Source organism: Pipra filicauda, unplaced genomic scaffold, assembly GCF_003945595.2.
Source record: "Pipra filicauda isolate LSUMZ 115617 unplaced genomic scaffold, ASM394559v2 scaffold390_size662804_pilon, whole genome shotgun sequence".
Lineage (NCBI taxonomy): Eukaryota > Metazoa > Chordata > Aves > Passeriformes > Pipridae > Pipra > Pipra filicauda.
This window is the reverse complement of record NW_024104521.1, coordinates 188,140-207,559: the sequence shown is the minus strand read 5'-3', so window position 1 is coordinate 207,559 and position 19,420 is coordinate 188,140. Positions and strand designations below refer to the sequence as shown.

At 51.1% G+C, this 19,420-nt stretch overlaps 1 protein-coding gene across 4 annotated transcripts in view; it reads left to right on the top strand.

The window, feature by feature from the left end:
- LCOR (ligand dependent nuclear receptor corepressor) overlaps nt 1-18,480 on the top strand; it is an 86,586-nt gene extending 68,106 nt beyond the window's left edge. For all 4 annotated transcript variants that reach the window (XM_039385034.1, XM_039385036.1, XM_039385037.1 and 1 more), the window contains one exon: nt 7,170-18,480. In XM_039385034.1, the coding sequence (XP_039240968.1) occupies nt 7,170-11,679 (4,510 nt within the window). In that variant the 3' untranslated portion in view covers nt 11,680-18,480. The remainder of the gene's footprint in view (nt 1-7,169) is intronic.
- The last annotated feature ends 940 nt before the right edge of the window (nt 18,481-19,420 follow it).

The window sequence follows — 19,420 nt, the reverse complement described above, 5'->3', positions numbered from 1 at the left end:
TGGTTCATTCTCCCTTCTCTTAACAGGGTGCTGCTTTTTTTAAAATGTGCAAAGCTGTGAAAATCATTGTAAGAACTTTTTTTTTGCCCTGCCCGCTTTTGTTATCTGTCTTCTGGTGCTGCCTGTTTTTCTATCTATTCTGGTCTTCCAGTGCTATCTATCCTTTTGGAGCACCTAGCTCAGGGAAGATGCTCAGAAAGAAACAATCATGGCATTTTTTTTTCCTTAAAGGGAAGATCCCAAATGATCTTGATAATTAGGAAAATTAGCAAGGACAATTCTAGAAAGGCTTTGGAAGCTAGTATGTAGAATAATATTTCCAACATGATAAATTTCCCTTGGTTTTAAAGCAATAGCTCAGTGGTAAGATTTTTAATTAGTCATTAAATATTGTATTAGAAGTATCACAATTGATGATAAACTACTGTAGAATATGGTTGGGTTAGTTACTTGGGGAAAGTGGGAGTGGAGGAAGTTATGACAGGAATATAAAAAAGCTAAACTTGTTTGAGGCTGCTATTGGTTTTTCGTAATGTGAAACTGAATTTGGTTTGCTTGATTTTTATTTGGTTACAGGTGGGGAGAAGTGATTGTTAATGTTTAACTATTTTAAAAATTAAATAAACAAATAAAAGACACTGCTCTGAAGGGTTAAAAGTTTGAATCTGTAATGGATGTTGTTTGTCCAGTCAGTTGGCTTCTTGTACAACCTGGGTACCTTGACAAATACATGCAGCTGACAAGAACCCCAAACAAACAAAACACATCTATAAGCTGTTTCTTCCTGCTTTTCAGTTGAAATACAAGCTCAGTCCATCCCCATGTGCATCACCATGGATGGAGTAAATTCAGGGGCCTTGAGAATCTGGCAACGATATTTCCATAGTTATTTTGGCTGTGCTTTGCACAACTTCAGCTTTTAATTTAGGGAAGGAAAATGCTTTTTCTCCTTCTTAACTGTTATGTGGAGCCTCAGCTCTTTGAGTGCTGCTTTACTATTTTTTTTCAGCGCAGCAAGAGAGAATTACTGTAGCACCCACAGAGGTGTGAAGGGACTCATTCATCTGTGTGGGGAGTGTTAGGTGCCAGGCATATTTCTGAGGATTGAAATACAGGCATTTAAAGTGGTGCATCCAGTGTCAGCCTTTAATTGGGGCTTCGAGAGATGAGCTCCAGAAAATCTTGCTGCAGTGGCTTACACTATTCGTGCCCATGGCTGATTTACCCATCTCCTGCAGGGGATCGCTGCATCCCAGAGCAGTGCCAGCAGAAGGAAGCGTGTCCCCCACCTCCACCTCTCCAAGATCTGTGCTACAGCTAGGAGTGGAGATGGGTTTGAGCACGGTACCGCGTGTCAGATCGTGTCTCGGTCCTGGCAGGTTTACTTTTGCACAGCCACTCCAGCAAGCTAAACTGGGACTGGCAGAGAACTCATTACCCCCTTCTGTTGGGTGAGACCTCTGCATGCAGCCCTCCGGCACGGGCAAAGCGAGCCCACCTTTGGTGACACGCAGCACAGCCGCTTCCAAGCGCAGGGGCAGCACGTAGGATTCACTGCACCCTTGGGGCTGAGGTCAGCTCACCTGATGACCAGCAATGAGTGTACTCCTTTTAAAAGGCTGTTTCTCCTTTGCAATCCCTCAAAACAGCATTTCCACTCGCCGTGAAAAAAAATCTAAGTGGTTGAAACAAGTAGGGCTGGAGGTGCCACCTGAGGGCAGCGAGGCAAGCTACCTCAGACCTTGGGCTCACAGTGGGCATGGTCAGTGCTTTGAGTTCAGCTGACAGAGAGCATTGCTCACCAGCTAGGCTTTCTTCTTAGCCATCCACGTGTATGAAATCTCCACTTTTAGTCAGGTTTCCAAGACACACTTCAGCTTGGTGGGGTACTCAAGTGGTACCTCTGTTTTTGCGTGCTGCAAGGCAGCGCTCTGATGACTGGCACAGAGTCTGCTGTGTGGCAGCAGGAGAGGGAGGGGAGAGGTCATCCCCATAAAAATATTGAATTGGATTTTATAAGTTTATAGCTATGTTTTGTTTCTTTTACAGAACTATAATCCTGGTGCTTAGAGTGATCTGAAAGGAACAGAAACACTTAGCCTTGAACTTTTGTTCTGCTGCTGCTTCTTGTGCCTCCGAGGTACAAAACATATCTGTAAACTTATAATCAATCAAACTGATGTTCAAGGGCTAAAAAAAAGAAACCCAGAAAGGGTACAGGCTTCATGTTCAATAGTGAGAAACTTGGGGTGGGCAAACCAGAAGATTGCAGTTGGCAATCAACAGGTTTTTGGAGTCTGACTTCCCAGGTAGGTTGATATGAACCATCTGATTTCTTTCTCCTTCTCTTTCTTCCCCTCCTTGCTCCCCACCCAAAATACAGTCTTGAGCCAGAGGCAGACTGGGCTGCCCCTAAAGCTCTGTTTCTGGCATTCACAAGCAGAGCAAGCACAGTGTCACCCTGGTACAACTGGAAGGGGGAGATATGACAACCCTACCAGTGGGTTGGGGGCACTCCAGAAGCTGGGAAAAGCTCCTCAGGCTGCATAGGGGGAAATACAGATAACTTGGCCTTTCCTCCCTATACTGGAAATGCTGTATCTGTGCAGTCTGTAGGTGTTATGGATGGACAAACCTCTGCCTTCCCCCAACCCTATCATCCCCAACCCCGTAGCCTTTGTTGGAAGCCCCAGGTCCCCTCCAGTAAGAGCTGGGGGAGGGTTGGCTTCAAACTCCACTAAACAGTAGAGGCACAATGCAAACAAATGTATTGCAGCATGCAGCTATGCAAATAGCTTCAGAGCACAGCACGTTTTCCCCAGCATTAATTGCTGCACCACCGAGGTTGCGTAGCAACAGCTCCGCTTGTGCCTCTGACAGCTCCTGCCCCTTGATGCCTCTGACACCTTCTGTGGCAGGCGGAGAAGGGGGAGAGAACAGGGCTGCCCTGAGAAAGCTAGAAGGGGCGGGAGGTAGTGAGGGGCTCTGATGACAAGATTCGCTTGGGATGCTGGGGTTGTCTTCTGCTGGCCCAAGGTGACATGTGCAGTGGGGCTGGAAGCAGAGTGTTGGGGCACAGGGACAGAGGGACCCTGGCAGCCACAGCCTTGTGTAGGCAGCATTCAAGGCTGGTAGGCAGAAAGGGCAGACCTGCCATCTCCCAGGCTCTGCAGGAGAGCTCACTGACAGGTGGGCTGTCTCTCCCATCACATTGAATCCTTCTGAGGACTCTATACGGGTTTGTAACTGCACTTGCAGCTTGGCTATAGACATAGAGGGTCCCCAGATAGTTGCCTCTCACTGGCCATGAATCTCCTTTAGGCTTGTGGCTTTTCCAGTCCTTGAGAGAGATGGCACATTCCTCATTCACACCCAAAACTAAGAGAACCTCAGGCCAAGCCCAAGGGGTGAGCACAGGCACCAAAGAGAAGGTGATATGGGCAGCCCTGGGCTCCCTCACTGGTCTGTCCAGCCTGGCAGCTTCTGTGGGGCTGGTCTGTGCCTCCCAAAAGGCAGGCTCTTCAGAGACAGGCCTGACTGCCTCCTGAGAATAATTTTTCCTCCTGTTTGAAACCATGTTCCTAATTCCCATCCTCTGCGTTCACCAGTCAGTCTTCAGCTCCTGGTGTGCCTTTGCCAGGTGGTGGAATCTGTTAGTGTCCAGCACCTCTCCCTGGGAAGCCACTTCAGCTCTGCAGTCAGCTCACTTCTCCTCTACTCTGATAAGCCACATAAATAAAAAGTTTCTCTGCAACAGTTTGTACTGTCCATAAACAACCCTGCCTGAAGCTGTGGGGCTCTTGATTTAACTCCACTGTTACAGGTGAGCAAGAAACAAGCTCTTCTCCAAAACTGCATTAAGTAGGGAGGATGTAGGCAATCCTGTGTCCATCCGTCGCCTCACAAGAGAATGTCCAGGGACATGTTTTATTTAATAGTAATAGCCAGAACAGACAGGAATGGTGGGAAGTGCTGGACAGGTACCCAGGCACACAGATTAGCAGGCCTCAGGGAGCACAGAACTGTGTCTGGGAGGTCTGGGGATGGAGAGGCACAGGCTGTGGCTCAGCAACCTGGGGGGACAGGGAGAGGAAGGACAGAGGTAGGACCCAGCCACGCTTAGAGTCTGGCTGTAGGTGGTGGGGAGAGCTCTGCCCCAAGGTTATCCTTAGACACCCAGAAAAATTAGATGGTGCCTGCCATACCCAAACAGGGACGGGCTGGGAGGAGGAGGAGGAGATCTGCTGGAGGAGCAGATGAGCTCAAGGTGAGAAGTTGCAGCCCATCTTTGAGCTGAAGTGGTGTGACAGCAGAGGACCCTGAACACAAGGTGCCTGCAGAAGCAGGTGAATTGTGTCACTGAGTGTGAGATGGGTCTTCTAAGGAGAAAGGGCATCAGAGCTGAATGGATTTATTTCCCTTATCAAGCAGGAAAAATAATTATCTCTGATTTTTAAATTTACAGCTTGACAAGCTGTGCGTATCTGATTGGCTCCTTGGAGTACAGCGGGGCAAATAAGGTGACAGTGAGCACCAAGGCCTCAGTCACACTTCAGAGAAAGAAACTAGGTGAAGGCAAGGCAGAAATGCCACTGGAGCCTTTGGAATCAGGGAGCACAGGTCCTCACTGCCACAAAAGCAGGACATAGGTCTTTCCCAGCCCCACACATTGGTGCAAAACAGTTGTGACCTGTGGCTGGCTGTGTTCGGCATCACAGCTGCAAGAAGGACCACTTTGGTCCCTTCTCCCAGACTAGGAATTCTGTACACAGACCCACAACCTCCACCCTCACCAGGCATCACTCAGCCTTCTCTTTCTTGCCACCCACCCAGGCAACCACTTCACCTATGCCACAGACTCTTCCTTCACAGCCATTGTGTGTAGCACTGAAGGTGCCCTGGCAAGGAGGAAGGTGGCTGTTTGGCCACTGTAACCCCTTCCCGTGGCTGCCTGGGGAGCATAGCAGTGGGGTGGGCCACAGCAGGGCCTCAACTCTGCTGCTGCCATTCAGGCTCCCCGTGGGAAGATGGCTGCTGCTCTTCAGAGCTGAGCTTGAGAGCAGGTAAGGGGAGAGTCTTTGCAAAGGTGGAAAAAAAATTACTCTGAGCTCTGCCTCTTCAAAAAGCCCCCTGCTCCAAGCCCAGAGAGGTGAAAGGTTTTTTATCCCCTTTTGTTATTCAGCAGGGCAAGGGGAGGAGCTGGGCTGTGTAAGAGATCCTGGCTGACATAACCCTTCCCATGCAGGGCTCTGGAGAGGGGCCAGGTTGTACCTGAGTATTTTTATTTAAACTAATCCCAGGTGCTGCAAGTTGAAAGCCGTCGCAGCGCCAGGTAGAACCAGTCAAGACGGTTGCTGGAGGGTGTTTTTCTTGCCGGGGTGTAGTAAAGCAGTCTCGAGGTATGTTGTTTATTGCTAACCCTGAGAATACGTTCTGGAGGTGCGGAAACGCATCCGGCAAGCTGAGCTCACTCAGCCTTTCCAGGTGGTTTTGGGAAAACCCTGCCCAAGAAGCCTTTAGGGAAACTGAGTGGCCATGATCAAGAGGCAGAGCCTCTTTACACATAAAATGTTATGCGTGGGCAAATTGGAAAGCAAAGGGCTGGCTGGCAGCTGCAGAGGGCAGGCTTGGCTGCAGCCTGGCATTTCTGGGCAAAGAGGAGACCTGGCCAGTCCTGAGCCTGAAGCAGCCCTGGGCACCTCTCCCTGCCCACCATCTGGGGGAAGGAGGGAACAGGAAGTGCCTCCCTGGTGCTTGTCAGTTCCAAGAAAGCAGCCAGCAAGTAGTAAGTAAGGAACAGGTGAGCCCAAGGCTGTCACCGATCACAGCTGGCTCTGACCCCTGGCTTTCCCTTCTTTATTTCTCTGCTGATGGCTCCTCTGAGCCAGGACTCTTCCTTCTCGTCCACCAGTCGAGCCCTGCACCTGATAGCATGGAGAGGGAAAGCCTGCTCCACATGAAGCTGCTTTTCCCTACCCTGCCCCTGAACCCTGTGATAAGCATTGCCCCCATTGACCCAGATGAATGAGCGAGGTTGGTGTCTGATGCTGGGGGGGGGGGCAGAGAAAGGCTGTAGAGGGAGAAAGGACTTTCACTCCTGCAATACAAGGCCAGGAGGTGCAAAGTGCAACTGTTACTGCAAAGAAACCCGACGTTGCTGGCAAAGATCCTGTGTCAGGCAGTGTGGGTGCCAAGGCGCGGTGCCCCCTCAGTGTGGTCAGGACTGGGTGGGAATCGCCTGTGCTGCCGTTGGGAACAGATATGGTCTCAATAACAGCACCTGGCATGGCATTCGTGATGAGTTCATGCAAACACTGGGTAATTATCCCTTAACCTCTCCACCAGTAAGTCCTAATTAATTGCCTCTGCCAAGCAGGTAAATGATAATGGCCTGGGTTTGAGCGCTAGCTAGCGGCAGTGACCCTGTGCGGTAGAAGCGCACCTTTCTGCACAACCGCTGTGTGCTGACAGCCCATCAGCTGTAGAAACACTTTATTAAATGGCAGCTAATCAAAAGTCAGTGCAAATGGCACTGCAGTGCACAGGGTGCATTGCTGCCTGCACTTCCTGCAGGTTGGGAGCTAACCAGATTTTCTGTGCTGATTACAGAGGAGGCTCAGATCTGCTCAGTTTGCCCCACACCCATCTTCTGCTACTGAGGTGTAAGCAGAATTTGAAGACTTTGAGTAGCTCAAGATTTCTGACATCTGGCTTCCCAGCTGGGATGGTGGTTTTCTCCCACCCAACCTGGCAGTGCAGAGTGAGCTTGCAGAGGTGTGCAGCCATCCTGGTGGGTCCCAGAAGTGCTGGGCCTTCTACATGTGGTACCATGAAGATACTAAATCCAATTCTTTTTAGGTTTGCTTTGAACATGTGACATGGTGCTTATACAATGGGATGTCCCAGGCAGAAGTATAATTATGGGTGCTCTGGCAGTGGGAGACAAACGAAAGTGCAGTCCGTGTCCTGCCAGCAGTGTGCACATGTAAGTGTGCATGCTGGGAGTGAAGGGACACCTGCCAGCTTCAGGAAAACAGAATGCTTGATCCCACGTGGAGGTCAGGCAAGCGATGTGCCTGAGTGGGAGGAGAAGGGTTATTCTGGTTTTGCAGCATAAACTTTGATTCCCTGGGACATGTTACTGATTGCTTCTCTCTTTGTCTCCCTAGTGAGGAAGCAGCAGAGACAATAGCAATAGACTCTAACAATCAGCCGAAGTCTCCACTGGAAAAATTTATGGTCAGATTGTGTACGCATCACCAGAAGCAGTTCATTCGTGTGCTAAACGACATATACACTGAAGTACAACCAGACTCTGACGGCCAGCAGTTGTCTGAATCTGGGAGCATGGAGGTCTCTACTTGTGGCTCTGGTTGTAGCCAGCAAAGCACTGAAAATCAGGATAAGGGTGCTACTTTTACTGAATCAAAGCTCCCTTCTTCCTTGGACCCAGGACAGTCAGGGTCCGATGGCCCCCTGCATGTTACGGGACAAGCCCTGAAGCAGCCGGCGGAACTGAAGTCTCTGGACAGAGCAGAGAACTCCAGTCCTCCTTTGAGAAGGGACTTCTGCGAGCTACCCGTCACCAGGCTTCGCTCTGCTAGTCCAAAGGATAGCTCCACCCAAGGATACCTCAGCACGTTGAACTCTCCCTCTCTGAATTTCCATCATACCGCAAAAAGCCTGGAAGGGCAGCAAGCTGCTGGACACGAGCAAGAAGCTGGTGTCAGAAAGTGTGAGGACAATAAAGAGCCGCTAGCAGGTAAGACTCTTGTGGAAGGTTATATTTCAGTCAAAGTGGCAAATGTGAATGGCAGCGAGGACAGCTTAGACAGCTGTCTGGGGTCACAAAAGAGCTCTTTCAGGGCTCTGCCGGAAGAGTCCTGGGATCCTGGCTTTGCAGTGACCCCCCCTCGCAGAGCCGACAAAGAGAACACTTTGCAATGCAGCTCGAAAGCATCTTTGCACCAGGACTTAGACGCAAAAGAACAAGATGCGAGACCAAAGCAAGAAAACCACCTGCATGCCATGGCCAGGGGCAAGGCAGGCTGCCACCTGCACCCGGCTGACAAGGGCCCACTCGACAAGTCCAAAGAGGGCTGGCTGCCCACTGGCGCCACACCAGCCGCCCACCGGACCCCCGGTGGGCACCCCCGCACCAAGGCAGCCTCCCTCAGGTCCACTCGGAAGAGCAAGAAGGCGTCGGGGTTGAGGATCAACGACTACGACAACCAGTGCGATGTGGTCTATATCAGCCAGCCCATCACCGAGTGCCATTTCGAGAGCCAGCGGTCGGTGTCATCCCACAGGACAGCGAGGAAGAGCACGCGAGGGTATTACTTCAACGGGGAGTGCTGCGAGCTCCCGACTGTCCGCACACTGGTTAAGAGCTCCCGGGCAGAGGAGAGGGCGAGCAGCCCGGCACTGCGAACAGAGACCCTCGTAAGTGCAAAGCCGCCCCCGGTGCTCTCAGTGGGGGGGTCTGCAGGGGCAGGACGGGAAGGTGAGAAGAGGGTTTCCCTGAGGCTCCTGGCCAAAGTGGCACCAACCAGCCGAGAAACAAAAGAGAGAGCTGAGCTGGGCTCCATGCAGCTCCGAGATACCCGAGCGCTCCGGTCAAGGGAAGCTGCCATGGCCATGCCCTTCTTCTCCCTCTCTGCTCCACCCAGCCCCCAGAAAGAGGACAGATTGGCCGGGTCACCGCCCCCTGGCTGCCCTCCTGCTGAAGGAGGGGGGATGAGAGTGGGAGGCACTGTCACCTGTGAGGCTGTCAGCAGCCCGGGCTCCTCCGGGGATGGCAGTGGCAGCAGGCAGGCTGCTGATTTTGCTGCCATTCCAGTCCCACAAGCACACAATGGGGAGGAATGTTGTCCAGGCTCTGACATACAAACTGATCCAGACCTCGCTGCCAGCCCAGAGCCAAAGTCCCCCTCACAGCCCTCTGCCACTACAGACACAGCGCCCTTGGCCCATGATGGTGCCAGGGATCCTGACCAGCTTCCAGGCTCAGGGGATGCAGAGCTCTGTGAACAGTGCCTGGCAGAGCCCTCCCCATGCTCTCCAGGCTCACAGGCTCCTGATGAGCCCCCTGCCACCATGGATGGGGAGAGTCCCCTGGAGCCCCCTGAAACCTTGCAGTGTGTAGATGTGAACAAAAGCATTGATGCTAAACCAGAAACCGAATCATCAGTCATGACAGATGATGGCTCTCTTGAGGAAGAGGATGCTGTGCTGGTCAGCACAGCCCTCCCCAAAATCTTGGAAGGGGAGGCAGTGAAGAATAACAGCACAGCAGGTGAAAAAGAGCCTGTTGAAGGGGAAATGCCACCTGATCCCAACAGCTCAGACACTGCAGGGAAAGACTCTGTCTCTTCCAAGGACAGTATAGACAAGAAGCGAAAGAAAGGCAGGAGAGTACTTGTGGCATCGGATCGATGTCTCCGAAGCCAGCAATCCCAGTCACCTGCCGAGGGCAGTGCTGAGGACTCTGGTTCTTCCAGCTCTGTGCAGCTTCCTTGCCTTCAGATCAAACTCTCCAAGAGCCCTGGCGCCAAGCGGTTCAAGAGAGAAGTGGAGCTGGATGAGGCAGCATCCACACACTTCCCAAATGACTGCTTCCCCAGTGTGCTGCTCAAAACTGGCGAGGGGCCAGGCACTGGCCAGGCTCTAGAGAGTATCGCTGAGCAGCAGCCAGGCGAGGAGAATGGTGTCACTACCAGACAAACCTATAAAAGCATCTTAGTGAAAGAGACTGCTGCAGAGGGAGAAAATCCCTCTAAAGATGACCCCTCTGCTAACAGCAGCCAAAGTCAACTGGATGAGATGCTGGAAATCAGCGTCCAGCCTGATTCTGAGAAGAAAAACATTCTCCTCCCTCCAGAGTACAGTGTTCCTGCAAATGATGCCAAGCAAGTGGATGTGAAACCAGGCAATGCCAGTGCAAAGGGCAAGGAGAGCTTCGACAGTGCCAGGGATATGGGCAAGCCGGTGAACTATGAGCTGGTGACTGATTCACCTCCATGTCCCAGCAGCAGAGGTGGAAACAAGCATCTTCCAGCAAAAACTGCAAAGCATAAAAAGGTTGCCCTGCAGTTTTATAACTTACGACACACACCCGCACCTGCACCGGTAGACACTGCAAAAAAGAGCACACCAGGGAAGGAGTCTATGCAAGTGATCTCCAAACCAAGGGATGAACACAGTTCAGGGAATAATGACTGCCCAGCACTGGAGGACATAGACATGGCTGACAGCAAACCAAAGTTCATGGAGTGGTGTGCTGAAGAGGAGAACCAGGAGCTCATTGCCGAGTTCAACACTCAGTACATGAAAATCCAGAAGGGCTGGATTCAGCTGGAGAAGGAAGTGCAGCCAACCCCCAAAGTAAAGAACAAAGCTGACAAATTGAAAGAGATTTGGAAAAGCAAGAAAAGAACACGGAAAAGTAGAGGATCACTAGAAGTGCAGAAGCTTTCTCCTGTCCAGATGCTCTTTATGAAGGCCTTTAAACTGTCTGACATATGCCAGTGGTTTCTGGAGACAACTGAAACCAGGTCTCTAGTGATCGTGAAGAAACTCAACACCCGTCTCCCAGGGGAGATCCCCCCCATCAAAGTCCCCATGCAGAAGTATTCTGCCTCCAGTCTCTACCCCAGCTCACTGCAAGCTGAACGTTTGAAAAAACATCTCAAGAAGTTCGCTGCCACTACCCCAGCTCGAAATAACCTGAAGAACCAAAAGCTTTGGGCCAAAATTCGTGAGAGCGTTGATAAAGCAGAGGCTGAAGAAGCCACCACTCCCAACCAGACCTCTCCTACCGATGCCAGTACCAAGGAGCTGAGCGAAGACAAAACCACTCAACCTGCCCTCAGCTTGCCCACGCAGGCAAGCACCAGGATCCTGCGCAAGTACTCCAACCTGCGGGGCAAGCTGCGAGCCCAGCAGCGCATGGTGAAGGCTGAGAAGCGGATTGATGGCCCAGGGGACCATCTGTCCCTGGAGAACAAGCAGAGCCGAAAGAGTGTGTGCATCAACCCCCTGATGTCTCCAAAGTTGGCCTTGCAGATCAAAGCAGCCGCCTTTCCTGCTAAATCTCCATCAGTGGATGGGACAGGGAAGGGGCGGAAGGGGAAGAGCAGGTCCCAAGAGGACCCCTTGCCCAAAGTCGACCTCCAGCTCAGCAAGAAGAAGAGGATGCTGAAGGAGAGCGGGAGCACCCAGGAGAGATCCAACTCCTCCACCAAGGACAAGCTGCCTGCCAAAAAGACGAGTAAAATAAAGCATTCAGAGGTCAGCACAAAAGCTCCTGCCACTCGAAAGCAGGCTGCCATGGAGAAGAGCAATAAACTGGCCAGAAAAATGTCTTTCAAAGAGAAGAGAGTCCCGAAAAGGCAACTGGAGAAGGTGCGGCTCCCTATGCGGAAGGGCAAGGAGAACACCAGCAGACGGACCCTGCTACCCCCCAGCAATGAGGAGCTGTCCAAGTCTCCGAAGCAGAAGCCCCTGGGGGAGTCCTCCACACGGTCACAGAAGATGGCCAACAAGAAGCACAGCAGTGGGAAGACCCTGACAAGATCCATGAAGAAGATGCAGGAGAACAATGTGTCACAGGGCAAGAGGAAGCTGAGGGCAAAAGTGGACTGTTCGCACAGCAAACGCTCGCGACTGGACCCGAAGTAGCGAAGAACCGGTAGCCATGTACAAAACTGATGTATAGTAGTAACCCTTTACCATGCATTAACTAAAGCTGCTTTTATAAGCTGTAGCAAGCCTTTAAAAATCCGCAGTTAAAGGATAACGCCCATGATTTTAGACATCAGCAGATGTGTCTTGGACAGAGAAGAGGTCAGCCTGTCTGGCTCTACTGTTCAGAAGGAAGTTTCTGCAGTTTGAAAGTTCCTTGGGTTTTTTAAACTTGGAACCAGGCAGTTTTTGTTAAAAGTACAGTGCCTTATTTATCACTTTAAAAATAAAAATAAGAAGCTGGTCTGTGTGATTTGGAGGCTTGCGTTTTATACTTGAGGCACAAGCACTTGTACTGTAGCAGAAAGAAAACCACCTTCGTGCACGTGAAGTAGCTTTCGTCAGCTTTGAGTGCACACAAACATTTCCCTTTCCTTCAGAGTCCTCCTTCTGTCTGTCTTTTTAGTGGCATTTAAAGCAAAACCAAAACCATTTCCCATCACTGAAGGAGAGAAAGGCGAGTCTGTCCTTTGTTGGTTCGTTGGTAGCAGCTGCTGGTGTCCTGGACTGTTACCTGCATAAGAGTGTGAAGTAGCTACTGGTGTGTGTGCTGCTGATGGCTGCCTGCTTCCCACTGCACAGCCTGTGGGGTGGGGTGGGCCTGTTCAGGCCAAGGACGTGCTGTGGGGGCTCTGGGTACCATGCTGCTGCATGCACTGCTGCCAGTCGGGCATGCTGGGCTGTATCTGTCTTTATTTCTTGCTGGCTTCAGGGATGAACCAGTCCTACCATGCTCTGCTCTTGGACAGACCTCCTTCTCCCATTTCCCTGCCCTCGTGGTGATTTCTGTGGTCTCTGATGGCAAAGCTGTTTCTGCAGCTCTTCACTGAAAGTTGAAGGGCTCCCTTTTTAAGGGCTTGAGCTCCTTCTGATGTTGGTGCTCTGCAGGAGGGGAGCCCTGGCCCTCACCCTGTGCTTTTGTGCATATCTTGCCTAGTGCTCTCCTAAGCCAGGATTTGCAGTTGGAATAGGATTGGGATAAGGGACTGCCTTAAGTTTATTTTTTACCATAATTTGCATTTCATCCTTTTACTAGCAAGGTGTGGGAGGTTTGTCCTTGCTTGCGTCTGGCTGTGGAGTCTGAAAGAGGCTGAATCTCTACACTGTCCTGCATGACACCTTTGCAAAGCTCCTCCTCAAGCCTCTGCAGCACATTTAAAAGCCAGCTGGGGGTCTGCAGTGACAGAACAGGGTCACAGTGCCTGGCTCCTTTGAGAAAAACCTGTTAGAAGTACATAGAGCATGTGGCTCTGCTGGCTCTGCTGGGCAGAGACGATCAGTGGCTGGGAAGTGAGTGCTGTGGTCAGGAAAGAACCCTGCTCAGCCATTGCGTTCCCACGGCTTCACTTTCATATTCCTGCACAAAGTCCATTTGCAGGAATCCCAATGCCAGCCCCTTCCCACACAGAAAGAGCAATGCCTGGCAAGGCACCGTGCAGGCTCTGAGGTTGCCAGACCTTTAATAGCCGCCTTGCTGGTCCTTGCTCAGCTGCTTGTCCCTGCTGAGAGCAAGGCTCTGGTGCAGGCCATGAGTTCAAGATGTGCCTGCCCTGGGAGCAGAGGCTGGAGAGGGTTTGGCTGCAAAGGGAATTGCTTTTCATGGTTGGCATTGAACCCCAAATCCCAAAGCCTGGGGGCTGGAGGTGAAAGGCAGATAATTGTCTTTAAATCTTTCATTGTACCCATTTAGTACAGAGAATGAAACCAGGGGTTTGAGATTTGCATGCCCTTCATAGAGCACCTCTAGCTCTCCTGCAGGTATTCCCTTTCCCCAACATTGATGCACACATTTTTGTGTGCTATGGCACATTTTTCTCTTACTGTGAAATGTCTGATTTAAAAAAAAAAACCTTTGCCTTTCCTTTGAATCGTGCTAGAATAAGTTAACTCTCTGAACAGCTAGGAAGTGATTAAATCTAGCCTGTCAGTCCCTGTACAGATTAATATGAAATTATCTATTACTTTAATTTTTACTGCATGCATTAAATATGTCAAACATTCCATCAGAAAAGATTTAAAAGCATTTCAGGAGAGGTGTGAGGCAAGAGGGCACTGATGGCAGTTAAATGACTGTTCTGTACCTTTCTTGCGGGTTGTCTTTCCCTCTTGCTTCTCCATCCGTATTTACGGTCCTCCTCTAACCCCTGGCTGGGGCAGCCTCTCTGCAATCCCGTGGGCCTGGGATTTCTTCTCCTTCCTCTGGGCCAGATGTACGTGTGAGCACTCCTCTTACCTCTGCTCTTCATGCCTTTCCTCTGCAGCAACCCCCCCTTTCCCCATCCTTCACCATCACTCCTGAAGCGCCTGCGCTGGTCACCAAGTGCTGAGCGCTCCTCGGGGCTTTCCCCCTCTCTTTCTCTCTTTCATTTTTTAGCTGATGGTAAATGCAGGCTGTCCTGCTGTCTTCTGTTCTTCTGGGAGCAGGAACCTCATTAGGATAAAACCCTAGAGAAAGCAAGTGGAGAGAGGTTTTCTAGATGGGGTGCTTCCCAGCCTCCCAGCTGCCTTCCTGCACTCTGGCTTTCTCCAGCACCAGTTGGCTCAAGTGTGGCAAGGCTGGGAGATGGCAGGAGTGGAGCAGCATCTGAGCATCTCTGTCCCGGTTCAGTGAGTGCTTAGGCAGTGGTGGGATCAGCACACTGAGCTTCCTGGCAGTGTCCCTGACAGGCATTGGCTCCAAAGATGAATGGCAAGGACCTCTTGTGTGAAGGAAGCAGAGATGCTAAAAGAAAAGCTATATTCCTCCCACACCTTTTAACTTCCAGTCTCAGTCTGTGGTCTTCTCTTGTATTGCTTCGTTTTGACTTGGTTGGATGGAGGTTTCCTGTACTGAAGGCAGGGAATTGCAGGGCTCCAGAGGGGAGTGAGGTGGGTTTGGCCATGCTGGGCAGCGTGCAGGCAATGTGGTTTGAGACTCAGAATGCCTGCAACTTGTCCCAGGCTCTGATCACCTTCAACCAGCATCTCTGTCCCTCCCTGGGGATTGCCAGAGACGTTTGGCAAGCCTTAGTTTTCCCACATTAGATCCAGTATGTCCTGTGCAAAGAGCCTAACAGGAGCTGGGCTGAGCCTTGTAGGTGTAAATCTGAATTTCTGCACACTTCGATGAGGAAAGGTAGAGGGTGTGGGGTTTTTTGTCAGGATGGGGCTGAAAAGAGGGTTCTGTGCTGGGCTGTGAGTTGTTATTCTTGTCTTCAAAAAGCAAATGAAGAGAAAGCAAATAATTCTGAGGTTTTTTTCCAAAGAAACCCATTTTTAAATACAATTGCCCCAGCCTGCTCCCTGGGACCAGCCTGGGGGCACCTGGCTTGGGTGGGAAGACACAGAGCAGCACCTTAGGCATCTGCAGGGACAGGGTTTGCAAGAGGTGCTGAGCTGGGCTGTCCCAGGTGGTGAGATGGTCTGGGGTTTTGTCACAAGGGACCCCTTGACCCCCTGCTCTACTGTCCTCAGGGCCTGTCCCTGGCACCACAGCCTCTGCAGGGCTCTCCCCAGCTGGACAAGTAAACCTTGCTCAGAACTGCTCTATCTCTGCCTCCTCCTTTCCTCCAAACAACTCCACCTTATTACAGTTTTGAGGAAAGCCGGAGTGATTCTTCTCTACATAGTGCTGTTTTTGAGAAGCTGGCAGAAGTGTTTCCTCCCACAGCTGCTGCACTGGGTGGTGGATTTAACTCATGCAGGTAGTTTTTAGGGAGAGCTGGCTGGTTTGCCAAGGAATGAGTAGGGTGAAGCCATTGCCTGTGGCTGAGCTGTTGCAGGAAGCACTTGGGGCATGACCTCTACAGCCCACCTTGAGGTGGGAATATTGCTACATTCGTACAAGTTCTTGGAATTACGGATTTGTGCAGTTCTTTGGGTTACCCCACAGGGGAGGATGCCTCAGGGGTTAGGTGGGCCAGGGGCCTTTGTCATCTCTAGAAAAGTGTTAAGGCTTTCTGCTCTGAGGAAGCCCCCAGCTCCTTGCCAGGCTTCTCTCCATGCTGTCACTGCTCCTGGAGATGCTGTCTTTGGGTCCTCTGCCTTTCCTGTGTGCCTTCTCCATTTGACACCAGTAATAGGAGTCAGGCCTTGCAGACTAAAAGACCTACTTTTAACATGCTTTGCAGTTGATTTTCTGAGTGCTTTATTTTGGGGCAGGAAGAAGGAATGCTGTAATTTGCTAGAAAATTGAATTAGTAGCAAATTAAAGGGTCTGCCTGTGAGGTGATTGTCTGGCAAGGTAGCATTGCCTGGGTAGCTCCATTTTTTTAATCAACACTAAGAAATTTGAATTTTTTCTCCTTTTCTTTTTTTCCCCAATCAGTCCTCATGTTGCATTACTCTCTTGCCAATATACTTCTGTATTTCCTCTCTTCATGAAGCCACATTTCAGCCAGAACAGTGCACAAGAGACACAGAAGTAAGTAGAGGTGATACCACACGTATATAACCTGTTGCTCTTGTTAATGACATGCGCTGCTCGTTCCTGTTTGTCCTGCAGCGAGGCAATGGCAAGGTGTGCTGCTGAGGCACAGCCCCTGCTTTAAAGCAGGCTGTTCCCAATAAAGGCAGCTTTTATGCCATGCAAGGGATGCACAGGGAGCTGCAGATGAGCTTAATGAATGGAAGGAAATAAGCAACACGATTTATTGCCTTATTCCACATGGACGTGGAGTGTGTTTTCATGTGCTATGGTGCAGAGCTGCCCACTGGCACTACCACAGTGCCATCCTCAGATCCGCAGCCTCACTGCGCTCCTCGTCTCCTGCGCCACCCTACAGCTCCCTGTGTTTCTTCAGCTCTGGATTTCAAGTGCTTCATCCCACAAAACAGATCTCTTCCAGTTACTTTGGCTGTCCTTGCTGGGCACTTTCTCATTATATTCTTGAAACTAGTCTCCATCATGCACCCCAGTCCATGTAGCAGGTGCAGCATCTTCTTAGCTCTGCACCTTCACTGTCCCTGTGCTGCCAGCCCCCCTCTCTCATTTGCACATGCTTACCTTTTCCTCTCTCACTTTGTCATCAGCAGCTCTGGGTCTTCACCCTTCATATGGTCAGGATCTGTCTATCTTAATTAACCTCCAGGAGGAGCTCTGTTTGCCAAGCTCAGAGTCCAAACTTATGTTGGGGGTCGAGTGCTGCAGTAAGAGAAGTTTGAGCCCAGGGTGGCCCTTACTACCTGTAGCTGTTAGGATCTTGTCTAGGAAGGCTAGCCCTGGAATGGGTTTCCCTGCTGACAGGGTGCATGCAAGGTACCCAAGACATGCATGTTTATTTTCATCACTGACTCGTCCCTGGCGAGGTCCTGTTTGCTGGTGTTTGCTGTGTGCAGTGGGATTTCTGTAGTCAATTGCCAGCACGTCGGTGAGACACATTTGCAGCAAACCTTCTCTGAAGAACCGTCCAGCCAGTGCTGATGCTTCTATGTTGCTGATCAGTGTCCATGAGCTGGGAGAGTGGGATGAAATTGTCACTGCTGCTCTCTGCATCCCTGTCCCTCCTGTGCTGGGGGAGCCATGTGGTGCTAGACTGAGTGGGCTGGTGGGCTGCCCATGCTGCTTTTTGCTGACATGCAAATGAGCAAAGATGCAGCCCATCCCATGTCCCAGCTGCTCTTGTGGCACCTCTGGAAATGCTGGTGTTTCCCAAAGCTCTGCCAGCTCCTAGTAACCTCCCTGGAAATAGACACGCAATCAGATGTACTGGTGCCCTGTTTTTAAAACTTGCTGATGGACATTTTCTCTCTCCAGCTCATATGCTTTCAGCCTGACAACTGCATTCCCAATAGAAGATGACTGAGAAAGCTATGATTCCCAACCTTCTGTAGGCACAGGCAGTTCCTGGAGCAGCAGGGAGGTGTGGGTGTCCGTCCAGGTTGGGCTCTCACCTTCCCACCAGCAGCAGTCATGCTGGGAGAGAGGGCTGAGCCCCAGTCAAGGTGTACTCGGGTCTGTATCCTTGGGCTGTACGCCTGGACAGCCCAGGAGCAAGATGGGGGTAGGCTCCCCCCTGCCAGGGAACACCGCTGCAGCTTTTCTTGTAGTGGTAGTTTTTTTGAGCAAACCACAAGGCTACGATGTCCCCACGTCGTGCACATTCTCCCCCGTGTGTCGTAGTATCCATTTGGCCCATCCTTTAGCTTGGTGGTTGTGAAATGAATCCATCTGTTCTAAGATGTTCTCAGGAGTTCTTGTTTGTATTAAGCTCACCCCTAGGCTTAGCAGAAATCACAGTCCCCATCCTCCCTCCCTCCCTCTCCGCGAACAAGCCCTCTCCTTCACGAGCACTTCCACCCTCTCCCTGAAGGGCGGCAGAGGGCAGCTGGAGGTTTTGATTCAGGGCACGTTGGCAGCTTTGGGGCAGCCGAAGGAGCTGGGATGCAGCCGGCCGGCATTTGTGACATGGGTCTGGAGGCCAGGCGCTCCCACGGGCTGCACTGCTAGCCAATGTTTTCTAAGTCTGTTTGTAAGAGTACCTAATTTAAAAATGAAATGTGAATATATATTATGTGTAGGTGCCATGTAAGATAGTGTTGTGCTAGGCGGCAGGATGCTAACCTACTTTTTAAGATTTTTGGGGACAGGAAAAAGCATTTTTCTCTCACTTCATGCTCACAGATCTAATATTGTAAATAGGTTTTTTAAATATTTATTTCATGGGCTTTCCACAGGTTCTTGTTCTGACTGGTGTGTTGGTTGGTGGGGCTCTGTCGCCCGGCGTGCCGCAACCAAAGGGCTGGCGATTGCGTGGGGGATGGGACGGGGTGGGACAGTGTCGGGGGGGGGGGGTGGGTGGTGGTGGTGTTCCGTTTGGTTTTATGTCACATCAAAGTTGAAGCATTAACTCTTCCTCTTCGTCTTGTTTTGATGATGTCAGGCCTGGCCGATGGCCACGGTGCCCAGGGAGGCAGCGAGCTCCCATGGCTGGCCGGGATGGCCGTTCCCCAGGGTGGGAGGCACTGCAAGCAATAAGATTTGTAGTAATAATGTCTGCTTTGATGGCAGGGGCTCTCGGGGATCAGGGCTGGGTGGGAATAACCCTGCTCCCGGCAGGGGCTCAGTCCAGCATGGCATGGAGGGGATCTCTTTACCTGGGGATGCCCAAGGAAGCGTCCCCAGGGATGGAGGAGGTGGGGGCTGCTGTCACCCCCAAGGAACCCCCCCAAAACTGCCAGGGTAGGGCAGGTAGTTACTGATAGCAAATTCCTGCTAGTGAATTACTGCAGCGAGCAGCTGCCTTTGCGGGTACGGGTGACCCAAGGGAGCACACCGCTGTCACCGCTACAAACCCAGGGCTGGCTCGAGAAGGGCATTTGCGTATTTGCTTATCATTCTGCAATTTTAATTCTCTTCTAGGAGGTTTGAGGTCATTTGGTTATTTTTTTCCTAAATGGATTCGGATTTTTCTTTTTTTTTTTCTCTTAACCCCTTTTATCCTGGTGTAGCTGACTCTGACCCCCAGTCCAGCTCTCTGTGAGGGGCAGCGGGGCAGTGTCAGCAGGATCAGGGCTGCTTTTATGGTGATGGGTTTCTGACTTTGGGGGATGGAGTGAGGAGTGCTGCTGGGTCCCAGCCCTGCAGGACTCCTCATCAACCCCACGCTTCCTTCACCCTTGGAACAGGTGTGTGAAAAAAAGAAAAAAAAAAAAAGAAAAAAGGAAACAACAACAGTAATTTTTTTCTTAAGATGCTCAA